The sequence below is a fragment of the Solanum lycopersicum genome, chromosome 4 (genome assembly GCF_036512215.1).
Source record: "Solanum lycopersicum chromosome 4, SLM_r2.1".
Taxonomy (NCBI): domain Eukaryota; kingdom Viridiplantae; phylum Streptophyta; class Magnoliopsida; order Solanales; family Solanaceae; genus Solanum; species Solanum lycopersicum.
In genome coordinates this window covers 4,813,712-4,828,585 of record NC_090803.1, presented here as the reverse complement: position 1 = coordinate 4,828,585, position 14,874 = coordinate 4,813,712, and the positions used below count along the sequence as shown (strand labels likewise).

The 14,874-nt window shown below is 28.7% G+C and overlaps 2 protein-coding genes and 1 long non-coding RNA gene across 3 annotated transcripts; 2 read left to right on the top strand and 1 right to left on the bottom strand.

The window, feature by feature from the left end:
* The first annotated feature begins 1,316 nt into the window (after positions 1-1,316).
* Positions 1,317-5,456, top strand: LOC101252976 (monothiol glutaredoxin-S1-like). Its single transcript, XM_004236673.4, has one exon. It carries the CDS (start codon positions 1,469-1,471, stop codon positions 1,775-1,777), a length of 309 nt encoding a protein of 102 aa, XP_004236721.1. The 5' UTR covers positions 1,317-1,468; the 3' UTR covers positions 1,778-5,456.
* On the top strand, positions 4,920-5,456 carry LOC112941253 (monothiol glutaredoxin-S1-like). Its single transcript, XM_026030454.2, has one exon. It carries the CDS (start codon positions 4,920-4,922, stop codon positions 5,226-5,228), a length of 309 nt encoding a protein of 102 aa, XP_025886239.1. The 3' UTR covers positions 5,229-5,456.
* Positions 5,457-10,937: 5,481 nt separating this feature from the next.
* On the bottom strand, positions 10,938-12,863 carry LOC101253579 (uncharacterized). The gene is made up of 2 exons (XR_011220538.1): positions 12,486-12,863; positions 10,938-11,359 (listed from the first exon to the last, which is right to left on the bottom strand). It is a non-coding gene; the product is annotated as an uncharacterized lncRNA (long non-coding RNA).
* Positions 12,864-14,874: the final 2,011 nt, after the last annotated feature.

Sequence of the window (14,874 nt, the reverse complement as noted above, 5' to 3'; positions counted from 1 at the left end):
ATTGTAGTTAACTTTGATCATCTCGAAAAATATCTTCGAATCACGTTCCAAGATTACATTGTAATGCTTCATAAACATGATCTTTAATTTGATTCTATCTGACATCTATGTCCTCCAATTTTGAATGCACAAATAGACACTTTAACTTGTATAGAATTGAAAAAATAAATTTACATGTTCTACGTGATAATGTACGTTCTATGCAACATCTTATGTGACGTCCTACGTGTACCATGTCACATAGGACGCATGTGTCGATTTTTTCAATTTTATATATGTTAAAGTGTCTACTTGTACATATTTATATCTTATATCTATATTAATCGACTAATCGTTTCATTTCAATACCTTTACCTAGGAAAAATAGAGTACTATCATAATATGTGGCCTTTCGAAATGGTAAGGGATCAAGCATTTTTCTGGATCAGTACTAATTGTACTACATTCCCTTTCTTGATATATCTACTTTATACCAAAGGTAATTTTAATCAAAATTTGTCTATAGTACAGATCGTATAATTAATGTGGACTTGATTTCAACAACACGTCTATATGAGGATATATATTCTTAAAAGATTTCATTTTTTTTTCCTCAAATTAAAAGTAATATTCTATTGAAAAAGATTACTCCAGCTGGACATATAGATTTCTTTTTCCTTTAGCAGATATATTTACATCAGGGATTTAACAAATTATATACATTTTGTTCTTATAGAAACTTGATCATAATGCAACGTTAATAATTATTGAAGTTACTGATTATCTGAACTATCATCTTATTGGTGAAGGTTCGATTTCCCCACTTTGTAATCTCCTGTCCCAATTTTTGTTACTTCCTTTGTCCTTAATTTATGTGATTTACTTTCCTTTGTAGTCCTTTCAAAAAAGAATGTCACATTTCTATATTAAGTAACAATCTAACTATAAAATGTATAGTTTATTATTATTGAAATGATTTACGGTCATAATTTATATCATTCATTTTGGACCGCATATTTTAAAAGTCTTCTTTTCTTTCTTAAACTCCAGTCAAACTATCTCACATAAAATTGGACAAACGAGTATAAAAAAGAACTAAATATGAGAGAGAGAGAGAGAGAAACAAAATCTAGTGACAATCCAAAAGGGAACAATGTTATGGGAACATTTCAAAGGTGATTATCATATTCTATTCATTTTTCATGCATGCCCTTTCATCATACAAGTGATCAAGAACAATCTAGATATATCCATCATCTTGTTATTCTTCAACCGATTTTCATTTTTTATTCTCTTTTAGCTAACATAATGCATCTATATATAGCTTCATGGAAGGTCCAATTTTCTCAACTACAAATCAAGTCTCAAATTCACTCCACAACTTTTTGTGGCCTTCACAACTTCATATTTCCTCTTCACTAAAAGTTATATACATATCTTGGCATTTGGCCAAATTAAACTATACTCATTTCTTGAACTCATATTAAACATGGATATGGTGATGAAGTTGGGATCATCAAGCGCGGTTGTAATTTTCACCAAGAGTAGTTGTTGCATTTCTCACAGCATTGAAACCCTAATTCGTAGTTTTGGAGCAAACCCTACAGTTTACGAGCTCGATACACATCCAAATGGAAAGCAAATGGAGAAGGCATTGATGGAGCTAGGGTGTCATCCAAGTGTGCCAGCAATATTTATAGGGAAAGAGTTAGTTGGTGGTGCAAATGAGATAATGAGCCTTAATGTGAGAGGAAAGCTTAAACAATTGCTCATTAGGGCTAATGCCATTTGGGTATAAAAAATTAATTAATTAATAATTGACTAGCTATGTATATAGCAATTAGTCTAATAATTAGAGTTTTGATAATAAATTTACCACCTTATTATATATAGCTAGGGAGTCTTTTTGTTTTCTCCTACATTGATGTGTAAATAAAATTTATATACTTAGGTCATGTATGGTCTTTTCTTTTGGCAATCTAGTGGCAATTTTTCTTTTTTCACACATGAAAGATATCAATAACAATGAGCTTCTTGATGTATAAAATATAGTACTTTGTGTGGCTACATGTTCTATCATTTTAACATTTATGTGTGGATACATGCCTCAAGTTGTTTCACTACTTATTATTTATATATTTCGGGATTTAACAAGGTCCATCATTCATCAATTTTTACTATTGAAAATAACAAGTACCAAAATATGTGGGTAGACTGATATTTACAGCTTAAAACTAAAGAGTGCTTTCCAAATTAATTTAATTTGGAGTTTTTGATGACTTTTATAATTAGGGGGAATTACGCGGATAAGCATTAAATATATACTAGTTAATTATCTAATATAGTTATAGTCTGGATTGATTACGGCTCACATATTAATTTTAGATGTAATTATTACATCGTCTCTCGCCTCTCTTCTCCTCTCTCGTCTCTCTCATCTTTTATGTACATACAAATACAAATGATCAAATGCAAAGATGCATATACAAATACAATTATATGACATATATACATATACAATTACTCTCTCTCCACTCTCTGCCCTCTCCCGCTCGCGTCTCTCCTCCTTCCAATCTCGTTCTCTAGATATACAATCACATATGTATATCAGTTACATATATATAGTTATCTGACAAATATACATATACAGTTCGCGTCTCTCCACTCTTTGCCCTCTCTCGCTTGCTTCCCTCCTCCTTCTCTCAATCTCGCTTGTTAGCTATACAAATACATATGTATACCAGTTACACATATATAATTATTTGAGAGATATACATATGCAATTGGTTTCTCTCTACTCTGTGCCCTCTCTTGCTTGCTTCTCCCCTCTCACTAACATATAGCTATAAATCGTAATTAATAAACTATAGTAACGGAGCATGACTAAGGTATTTTTTAGTGGCTATATGGAAAAATTCCTCTTAAAATCATATTAATTTTGTCAAAAATTTTAGCCCACTCCGAACCGGTCTACAAGCTCAATCTTTCATGGACCCATTTATTTCACTGTGTTGGGTTGGCCCATAATGGGCTGGGTCGAATGGATATGAATGAAAATCACACAAAAAGTTGTCCATATTTTTTTTAAAAAGTTAATTAGATTAATTTTTAGAGTTAAATTAGGTTGTGTTAATTCAATAATTAAAAATTTTAAATTCAGATATTTGAAATTACACAAAAAGAACTATAATTAAAAATTTTTGTCATATTAATATGATAAAAAAGTACATTTTAAATAATGGTCAAAGTTCAAATAATTTGAATTGCGAGACAAAAAAAAAATATACATAATTTTGGACGGAGTCGGTAATGATAGTTTTGATAGAATAGAAGGCAATTCCGGCAAAAAATGGAATAGGAGATGTGATAAGAGATAAATACGGAAATTGGATTATGGGATACATGCGGTGATGAAATCAAGATTTTCACTAAGCCGCTCAAAATATGAAAAATAAAAGCATGAACTAGTTGAAGTAATTTCAACAATTATTTTATATACATAAAAATAAAATTAACCATATATAAATAATATGATTTTTCATTGAAAGAGGTTTGGATGAACCTCGTAACCCCAAGTTATTAGCTTTGCCGCTGAATTCGTAGGCAACATTTTTAAAGCAACAAATAGGGATGACAATGAGGAAGGACGAATGTAAGTGCGTGAGTTTAAGGCTATGCCAGGTATAAGGTTGTGCTAGATAGAAGGACGAGGGCAGATTAAAGTGGATTTTTTAAAAAACTAATGTGAGACGGAGTGGGTTACGGGTATGTGGTTCAACTCTTGTATGATTATTTAGGTTGACAAAACCTAACTCTTGTATGTTTTGGACATTTTCTTCATACATTTGAGCAAAGAAGCAAATAAAGTAAAAACTCTTTTTGTTAGCTTAAAAGGCCCTCTACTACTATTGAATGATGTAATAACTACTAAGTAAGACCCCCTCCTCAAGCATTACTATAAAGAGCAACGCTCTGCCACTTACCAATATCGATGAATATCAAGTTATAATACTCTAAACCAATGCAACAATTAAGAAAGCGATCAAAAAGATATGAGCATTTAAACGGTAATATAAGTTTTTATTGCAGATGTGAGCTTTCCTTTCTTGTTACTTTTCGCCATAAAGATAATAAGAGAAGGAAACCTCTAACAATATATATCTCGTTTACCTAAAAAAAACTTTCAATTATCTATTATGACTACTACAATAATATTTGACCTTTCGAGGTAGTAAGGGGGCTTCTTTTTTTGGATGAGAAGAGATCAATTTGTAATTTTAACAAAGTTTGTCACGTATCAACTAAAGTTTCTATGTGGTACGGATGTGAGAATATATTCTGAAAAAGATTGAGTGACAGAGTTTAATTCATATATACCTTAATTATTACCAGATGTTTATCGAAATATATCTTAGAATATGCTTAAAATGTTTGAAACGGAAATTCGTTTTTTTTTCAACTAAAAAAGAAAAGGCGTGAAAAGGAACTAACATAAAAAAAAAACAAAGATTTATTAAGATAAACTTTAGCTAGTGACATATATATGTTCTTGGAATATTTTAAAGGAGATAGATTTTATTCTATTTATTTTCAGCTTGAGTATGTTATGCTATATTAGAATCCAGATAAGGCACAAATTATGCCCTTATTATCATACAAGTGCAAAATCAAGAACAATCTAGATATATCACATCATCAACTTGTAATTCTTTGAAATTTTCACCTTTTTTTTTCTTTTTTAGCTAACATAATGCCTCTATATATAGCTTCATGTTAGGTTCAACTTTCTCAACAACAATTCAAGATTCAAATTCACTTAAAAAAAACTTCACTATTTCTTCTAGCTTTCATAATTTCTTTAATTCCTCTTTACTAAAAGTTACAAATCTTGACATACATTTGGCCAAACTATACTCATTATTTCATTAAGTTGTTTAATAATGAATTGGGTGATGAAGTTGGGAGCATCAAGTGGGGTGGTGATTTTCACCAAGAGTAGTTGTTGCATTTCTCACAGCATTGAAACCCTAATTCTTAATTTTGGAGCAAACCCTATAATTTACGAGCTCAATACACATCCAAATGGGAAGCAAATGGAGAAGGCATTGATTGAATTAGGGTGTCAACCAAGTGTGCCTGCAATATTTATAGGGAAAGAGTTAATTGGTGGCGCTAATGAGATAATGAGCCTTAATGTGAGGGGAAAACTTAAACAATTGCTCATTAGGGCTAATGCAATTTGGGTATAGAAATTATAATATAATGACTATAGGTTATAGCTATGTAACATAGAAAATTATCACTTATAGAGAATTTTTTTGTTTTCTAGCTCTCATATAATTCTTCTTGAGGTATAAATAAAAAGTTACACTATGGTCATATACGTAGGTCATGGATAGTCTTTTCTTTTTCGCAATCTAGTGGCATATCTTTATGTATTGGATTTTATTCTAAAGTATCACTACTTTGTGTGGCTACATGTTCTATCATTTTTAACATTTTGAGATAAGACAAGGTTCTATCATTTTAGACCAACAGATTATTCATGTGCAAATCAAAATACAGTTCTTGTTCGAGCATGAACATAAATATTATCAAACTCTAATTTATACTCAGCTCTTAAACCTTCACGTGGAATGATACAAGAAGATCTTGATTCTTGGTCATAATGATGTCAAAATTATCTAATAATTTTCCGTTTACTAAGGGTTTCTCGAATAAAATGTCTTAATTATTGTTATATTACTCGTTCCTTATCGATTGTGTAATTAAATGACTTTTGACATTACAAATGAATGAAATCTTCTAGCCATTAATAGGAAAAAAGTTAGTTATTTTCCATTTGCATGCAATGATAGGGGGATAAAACGCCATCCTATAAAAAAAATTAGTTTATATATAAGGTTCGAAATCGATAACTCTCACGTAAATAGAAGATTGTGTTCCAATTTGCATTAGGCATATTATAGGAGAACATGTGAATATTGTCTTGGGATGCTAGAACTCGAACGTATTAATAAATGGATATGTTCAATATTAGTATATCTGAGATTTCTTAATTGGCTTCAGAATATATATACAACATATTCGATTTGTCATTTCCTTTCTTACAAATATTTTCAACATCTTTTATTTGTTTCTTTACTGGCCTTTCGAAGGTAGCAAAAGACAATTTTTATTTTTTGAATAATTACCACTTTTTTCTGAAAATGACAGATCATGTGATGTACCGTTTAGAATATTTGATAAGAGTTTTCTATCGAGTTAGTCATAATAAAAAAAAATAAATTGAAAGGATGTAGCGGGGAATTTCATAAGTGCGATAAAAAATTGAACTCATTACACAAGATTTGTCTAATGGCTAATGCAATTTGAAATGTCATTTGCGAGATATTTCCTTTTAAAAAAATATATATTTGTACGGAAATGTTGCGAATTTTTTCTTTTATCTTCAATCCAAGAAATTTAAATAAAAATATGCCAAAATCTTTTAAAAACTTAAGAAAATCACTCCAGCACGAATAGATGAGTTCGGAGCCTAAAGGGTGAAAAATGTTAATAAAAATTCCAAAACGGTATATGAATTATTTTTTTTAAACTAAAATGGCAAAATCGCTCACTAAGTAGCAATTTTTCCGGCGAAAAAAATAAAATCACTGCTATAACAGCGATTTTTTAAATTTAATTTTTTTTAAAAAAAAAATTAAACAAAATTGCTCCCGAAGGAGCGATTTTCAAAATATATTTTTTTATAATATTTTTGTTATGTCGCTGCTGAGGGAGCGACTTGAGTTCAATTTTTTTTAAAATTTTTTTTTTGCTTTTTTTTAAGTTTAAAGATTTTTTTTTTTTGAAAAAAAATTCAAATTGCAGTGTTTTTTAATTATTATTTTTTTATTTTTTAAAAACAAATTGTTGCCAAGGCAGCGATTTTAAATCAAAATCTTTTTTAGCGATTTGATTTTTTAAAAAAAGAAAAAAAATTAATTAAAAACCACTGCGATTTGATTTTTTTAAAAACAATTATTTAAACTTTTTTTAAAAAAAAAAAAGCAAAAAATAATTTTTAAAAAAAAACCTAAGTCGCTGCCTCAACAACGACATATTAAAAAAAGAAATTTTTAGTTTGGAAATCGCTCCTTTGTACCTATCTGTGCACTTAACTTTATTTTTTGTGTGTATTATGAATTATCACAAAGGCTCAATTATTTCTGTATATATACAAGAGAATAATTGTTGTCATTTATTAGTACTTTTTATTTATTATATTTTAATAGAAAGCATAAGAAGAATGTGATTTTGTAAATTAGTAATATTAATCAAGAATCCTAGGAAACTATGTGACAACGTGTTAGTACTTAAATATTCAAATAAGTACGTTGGAATATTGACTGAAAATTGAATAATCTTTTTCTCTACTTTATACTCGTTGTTAGAGAATTGTCCATTTTTTTTTGTTAAAATGGGGAGGAAAAAAAAAAGTCGATTTTAGTGATCTGACAATGTCAATGATTGTTGAACAAAATTTATTTTGTGAGTAATAGATTGATTTTCTTCTTTATTTTATGAACGATATATCTGAGATAATTGTCGTTGAAAAGATATACATATATTGATTTATCACACAAATAGCTTGAATGTTACCTGGCATATTAATTCACACCAATCTAATTTTTCCTTCGAATAGTTAGGAGAAACTCAATATTTTTGTATTATTGTATCATATATTATGAATTATGATGTATACATAGAACACTTAATCCTCTCTAGTTTTTATCAATTAGTAAATTTTACTTTATTAAAATTTAAAGTAAACACTTACTGATCCTATGCAGTTCCAGACCGCTTTTGTTTCTTGTTCATATGGTACTTGTTTAGTGATCCTTCCTTTCACGTTGCACTTGTTTGGGTTTTGTCTATTAACATGGTATGCTGTTCATGTCAAGTATATGGGAATAAGACATGAATATGTTTTGAGAAGTAGGCTTATTTGATTTTGTTTACTCATTTATCCTTTGTTTCAAAGTGACTACTTAGCAAAGATCTTCACCAATTTTTGTTGTTTTTCTTCCTCCCTTCCTTTAAGGGAACAAGCCTACCTTAGCCTTCAACTTTTCTTTGGACATGATAACATAACTTCATTAAATAGAGCTAGCTATGCTAAAGTAATGTGGTATTTTATTGGCTGTTTATGTGGCCTGTTTTGGATTTATTGTTGGTTAATGACTAGGCTCCCACGGAAGATTGTGTGTTAACGAATGCATATGCATATGCCCTCATTTGGTATGGTATTTGTTCATTAATTTTGCTACTGTGACTTGGTTCATTTGGTTTTCCTTTAGAGTTGGTTATTTTGGTTCAAATCAAAACTCCTTAGGTGACCTTTATCTCAATTAAGCTCCACATCGTTTAAGTAATGACTCATTCGTTTACTAATCCTTGTGATCATTTTTTTTTTTTGCATACGAAATCATCCTCTCGAGTCCGTTTTGGACTCCATTCCAACTCGTTGCATTCTCTTGTTGAGCTGTAAAGACTCAAAACGTATTCTTCGAGTTGTAGACCTCCTCAAAACCGGCGTACAGGTTGAACAAAAATGAGCTTCTGGAAATTAATCTACAGGGTCGGAAGACCAGCAGCTTCAGTGCTGGGAAAAAATTGTTGCAGGGATTTGAAGAAGATGTATACAGCAGTATACATATTTTATACACAGTTGTATACTGTGATACAGGTCAAAAATCCACAGGAAGCCCGAACTCAAAATCTGAGTTGACGACAGGGAAATTACGCTCCTGGGAATGAGTTTTCAACTTCAGAAAGTTAAAAAAATGCTGATATACAGCCTGTATAAACAGATATACAGGGACGATATACTATATATATGCTTAAAAAATATGATTGGCAGGGGAACGTAGAGGGATGCCTATTATAATTAAAATTCGGAATTAGCCAAACAATGCCTACGTAGGGTGCAGTCCGTATACATTAGTATACATTATCGGGCGACGATATACACTTGTTAAGTAAGTTTTAAAAATGATACAGGTACAAATACGCAAGACAATACAGGGAAAAGTAGCGGTAAATATATATTCAAAAGGTGCAGGGCTCAAGAGGTCCAAATGGGTCATATATATGCTGTATACAGCATGTATACATTTGTATACTTTATGTCTCTTTTCAGGGAATTGGGCCAGGGCCCTTCAGCCCCCTTTTTTATTAACAGGCCCAAAGGCCATTTGTTTCTGCAGGTTTTAAAGAAGGCCCAATTATAAGGATTAGTTTATGACAGGTGGGCCAAAGCCCAAATGAAAGAATTTGGGCAATAAGGCCCAAGTTCAAATTTTTCTTCTCCTCTTTATTTATTATTTGCTTGAATTAATTAATGTGTGGTAGGATTTTAATAATCTCCTAAATGGTAGCCAATCATCATTATTTTAAAATTTACCACTTTATTTGCTTATTGTTGTTTATTTTTGTCACCATTTTCCTTAAGTTTTTTAAAAAAAATGTTTTCCTTTAAAAGTAATAAGGAAACAAAAATTTTAAAAATTAAAGAATAAATCAAAGCTATGTCTTACTAAGTTAAAAATTAAAAAATATATATTAAAGTCATTTTAGTCAAATCGCCGGTCAACCGCAAGTTAGCGGGCATCCCGAGGGCCTAACACCTTCTCGGGATGTACATTGAACTTCGAATCTTTTCAATTGATTTTAATCTGTTTTAAATCTTTTGAAATTTTTTCTTGATTTTATCAAAAATCAAGTGGCGACTCCGTAATTTGGAAAATCGATTTTTTTTAAATAATAAGATTAATTGATTTTTCAAACCGAGTCATCTTCAAAACCATTTTTAATAAAATTAGTTAATAGTATTTTTTTTAAGTAAAACACACTTAGTCCTCTCTAGTTTTTATTTTCTTTGTTTTTATCAATTAGTAAATTTTACTTTATTAAAATTTAAAATTGATAAGATGAGATTTATGCTTATTTAATAAAAAAATTGATAAACACTCTATCACGCTGGGATTCCTAATATCCCGTTAAATCCTTGCTACCTCTTCAATTCCCATTTAGTTTAAATTTAGGAAATTTTCTCTAACTATATTCAATTCTAAGTATTTGAACACTTTACATGTTAAATAATAATATTTGATTAAATTATTTACCATGTCAATGGTCATTATTTCTTTCACATTTTCTTTACATTTTATTTATTTATGTGTGTATCTACCCAACTATGATTAAAGAATGACCAGGACAAATACTTGACCAAGCAAATAAGAAACACTATAATTACAAGTTGTTTGGGTGGTTATTTGTTTTTTTTATTTTATATTATAGTTTAAGTATAATGTTTGTTTTAATTTATCATATGTAATATTAATAAAAAATATATTTTATATAATGATCGATTTGGATCAAAGTGATCGGAACATTACCTTATATTTTCCCTTCATTTTGAGTATGTTTATTATTGTTAATAATATTTGTCCTTTACAACAACTAAAGGATTCAACAGCAACAAATAAGAAGTCGTTTTGTGCATAGTATAAAGTATAATAATTTTATGATTAAATACATGATTATTTTATTTTGTGTTTGATTGAAAGTATTAAGTAGTTTTTAAATTATTTATCCCACCATTTATACTTTAGTGACAAGATACATTATTCAATATGCGCGATGAAATAATAACTTATCATGGCATGATAGATGACGTATTTCGAAATGATTAATTTCGAGTCAAGTTGTTTTCAACCAAACAAATAATAAATATGGATTCATAACCAACACTCTATCAACGCCGCTACAGGCTATAAGGACTCTTGATAGAATGACATTAACTCAACTGCTATTAAATATTTTTGCAGCAATAAATTTTTCTATTTTTTGTTGTATGTTTATCCTTCAAATTGTGGATGTCATGTATACCGACGTCGAGAAACAATACAATATATCAAATTATTGTATATTCATATCAAAGTAATACAATATACCATATAATTCAATACATTATGAAATAATACATAATAATAAACTAGATGGAATTGAATTTTTCACATAAGATCTCTGCTGCCGGTCCTGAATTTAGGAGGTGATCGTTGGCGTGAACGTTTTGCTTGTTGTGAAGTTGTTCCTATGTTTCTATATGTTGTTATTTTTACTCTAGATTCCATTACAAACACCCTTTCTACTTGTTCTACTTTTGCATTTTCCACTTCATTTTTCACAACTTGCCCTAATTGTGCATTTTTTTGTTCATCTTTCACTAGTACTCCTTGGCTTTGTGCATAATCTTCATGTTGTTCTTGTCTTTGTCCTTGTGCATTTATTATGGATTCATCTAGAGGGACTGGTTCTTGGTCTTTGTCATTTCCTAGTTTACACAAATTTGAAGAGAGTATATCAAAATGAATTTCACAATAGTAAAAGTGTACTATCGTCGATCCAACAGACTCAGATAATTATAATATCTAACACGATAGTACAGACTCAGATAATTATAATATCTAACATTTAACTTCTAAACATCACATATAAAAAAAGTGTATAATGAATCATCCTTCGTTCAAGATAACTCCGCTCCTAAATATACTTTCCTTCTTAGTCTTAAATAAATTAAAATAGCTATAATATAAATAAAGTTGAGAAGTCATTTCATGATTATTTATTTTTAGAAAAGAACAAAAGAGTAAAATATACCCTACCTATCATTTAAGACAAAAATAAAAATAAACCCACCTAACATTTAAGACAATTAAATTCATAATAATTGTTCAGGATCATGTGCTTCAAATTATTGCTAGTAAAAGAATATTAATTTATACGTAATCTTGGATCCTTTCATTTGTGTACGCTGCTCATATTCAGTGTACAGTCATACTAAGGAATGTCATTTCATATCTATTAGTCAGAAATTATGTCATTGAGTTAGGTTAAAATTTTAATTTTATATATATACATGTGCTACATGTTAGATTTTTTAATTATTATTTTTATTTAACATTTATAATAAAATTTTTGACTTCGTCATTAAACTTCATCGTAATAATTATTTGAGCTATGATAGATAACCATTAGAAAGAGCGACAAATAAGAGAGTAATTATTCGTATCAGGAATTCATGGACTAAATGGTAAATACATGATAAATTAAATATTTCAAATGTAAATTTAAACGAATATGGCTCCTATTGAGTTGATTCGATGGAAAAATGAACGTAAATTTTCACTAATTTATGACGAAGAAAACTTTTGTTTCTAATAATGAACATTTATCAAAGTTATAAGAGTATACTTGGAGAAATGAAGAGATCTAATATCGGAGGGGAGCCAAATTCAATTTGGATAAACTTTTCCCCTCTTCAATATAAGCAATATAAATGTTTCTTTAAGTAAAAGAAGTTTGATTCAGAGAATACTTTTTTCGTTAAAACTTTTAGAAAAAAAAAAATTAAGTTGTTGAAATTAAAAGATTATAACCTTCAATATGTTCCAACATACCTTTAAAAGATTTTCCACATGATATAAATGATTCAAATAGAACTCTAATCTTGCTCTTCATTTCTCTTCACTCAACTTAGCTTGGCTGACTTTATTTTTCTCTGTGTTGTGAATTTTCTCAATAGGACCAATGAGTTTAATATATAGGAGAATAATTGTTGTCAATTTATTGGTTGTACTTCAACTACTTTCTCTCTCTCCTGTTTAAATTTTTTGTCTTAATTTTTCAAAATAATTATTATTTTAGAAGTTCAAGATTATAAAAATATCAATTATAGGGTAATGTAGGGGTGACAATTTTTAGCTCGTATAAGTTAAATGAAACTATTTTGTCCATATAAAATTAAATGGATTACTCATATTTTATTTCATTTTCCTAAATGGATTAGTATGGTCTTCAACCTATTTAAGTTCATACAAATATGAACAAAATGGGTTAACTTGAGAATTCATATTCAATCCATATTAATGACAAATGAAACAATTTTTTTTTTTTAACTTTTAGAAAATAAAAAAATTTAGGAGTCGGTTGGTGAAAGGTGGGAGGTGGAGGGGAGTGGGGGGAGGGTAATTTTTTATTTTTATTTTTTAGAAAATCAGAATCTTTTTGGTGGAAGGGGGGGGGGGGAGGGCGGGGGACACCCGGGGAAGGGGGTAAATTTTTTCTTTTTGAAATTTTTTTTTTTTTTTGTTTTCGAAAATAAAAATTTTTTAGGAGTAGGTTGGTGAAAGGTCGGGAGCGTCCAGGGGGTGGGGATCCTGTAAGGGTGGGTAAATTTCATTTTTTAAAAATAATTTTTTTTAAATAGGTTTAAAATATTTTTCCCAAATCATATTTGACCAAATTCATATTTTCCATATTATATTTGAATAGATTGTAATTCAAATTATTTTTTTCAATCCATATTCAAATCATCCAAATCCGATCCAATCCAACTATTTGTGACCCCTAGGATAACGATATATAGATAGAATAAATATTTAGTTAATAAATATATATTTTAAGATATAAATTAAAAGTAATTTTAAAAATCAATGAATATTCAAATAATATATGAAACGTGACAGCGTGTTGCTACTAAAATATTCAAATAAGTAAATTTCGTTTGAGTAAGACAATTGACTGACTTTGACTGGAAAAGACGTGCCGTAATCGATTTTTCTTTTAATTATTGTTCTTTAATTTAATTGGATCTAATTCACATGACCATATATACATAAATATTTTGAATATATATATATATATATATATATATATATATATATATTGATATTGATATTTTAATATAACTATATAGTCTAAAAAAAGTTTAGTTTATTTGAACTCATTTTGCTCCGTTTTTGTCAATCAAAAATAATTTAGAGTTATATATAAAAAGTATTTTTTTAGCTCTGACTTTGTGAGACACTATCATAAAAATATGTTTATTAATGAAATTTAATATTTAATTACCGCTAAATATATGTTTTTAGCGGTAATTGTCATTTTTTTATATATGTTTCTAAGATCTTTAGCGACATTGATTCTAATGACACTTAATTAATGTCGGTAAAAACTTTAACACTTTTTATTAGTGTTAATATTTAATGCAGCTAAAAGTTATTTTTATTATAATGAGATTATATTGACTATGTCGTTATTACCTATGGATCATATATTGTTTTCTACCCATTATTCTTACTACCTTTTCCTTAGCAAGATACGGGTCACTCTTTGTTAAATTAATTGATTTTTAAAATTAAATTAAACTGAATTAATATAATTGTTTACAATTAAAATTTTAATGATCAAAAATCAACAAAGAGTATCATAAATTATAATTTTTCTTATATTAATGTGTTAAAAACATACTTTAACCCTTTTGATTAAAATTTAAGTAATTTGACTTTCAAAATATGAAATTTAAAAAGATCTATTCCAATGGACTCTGTCGGTTAATTAATTCTAAAAAGATACACAAATTTCTAAATTCTTATTATCTTAAATCAAAAATAAAATTATAATTAAATTATTTTATATTGCATTCTTTTTAAGACAGAATAAACAAATTAAGAACAAAGAAATTTTTTTGAATTTCTTGAAATAATATATAGTCACAACAATATTAATTATTTTCAACCAGTCTGTGGAGATGGAGATGGAGCTGGTCTTTTGCTTGGAGGTTTTGAAACTTCTGCTCTTGCTCAATTTGGAAGTTCAAAATCATCATCATTTTCTTCTTCTTCTTCTTGTCCAATATCACCACTTGGTGGTATATTTGTTGGTTGTTCTTTGTTTTGTGTATTGTTTCCTTCTTCATTTATTACTCAGTCCGTTTCAAAAAGAATGACTTTATTTTTTTAGTCTGTTTCAAAAAAAGTAATCTCTTTCTTTTTTATGGTATTATTT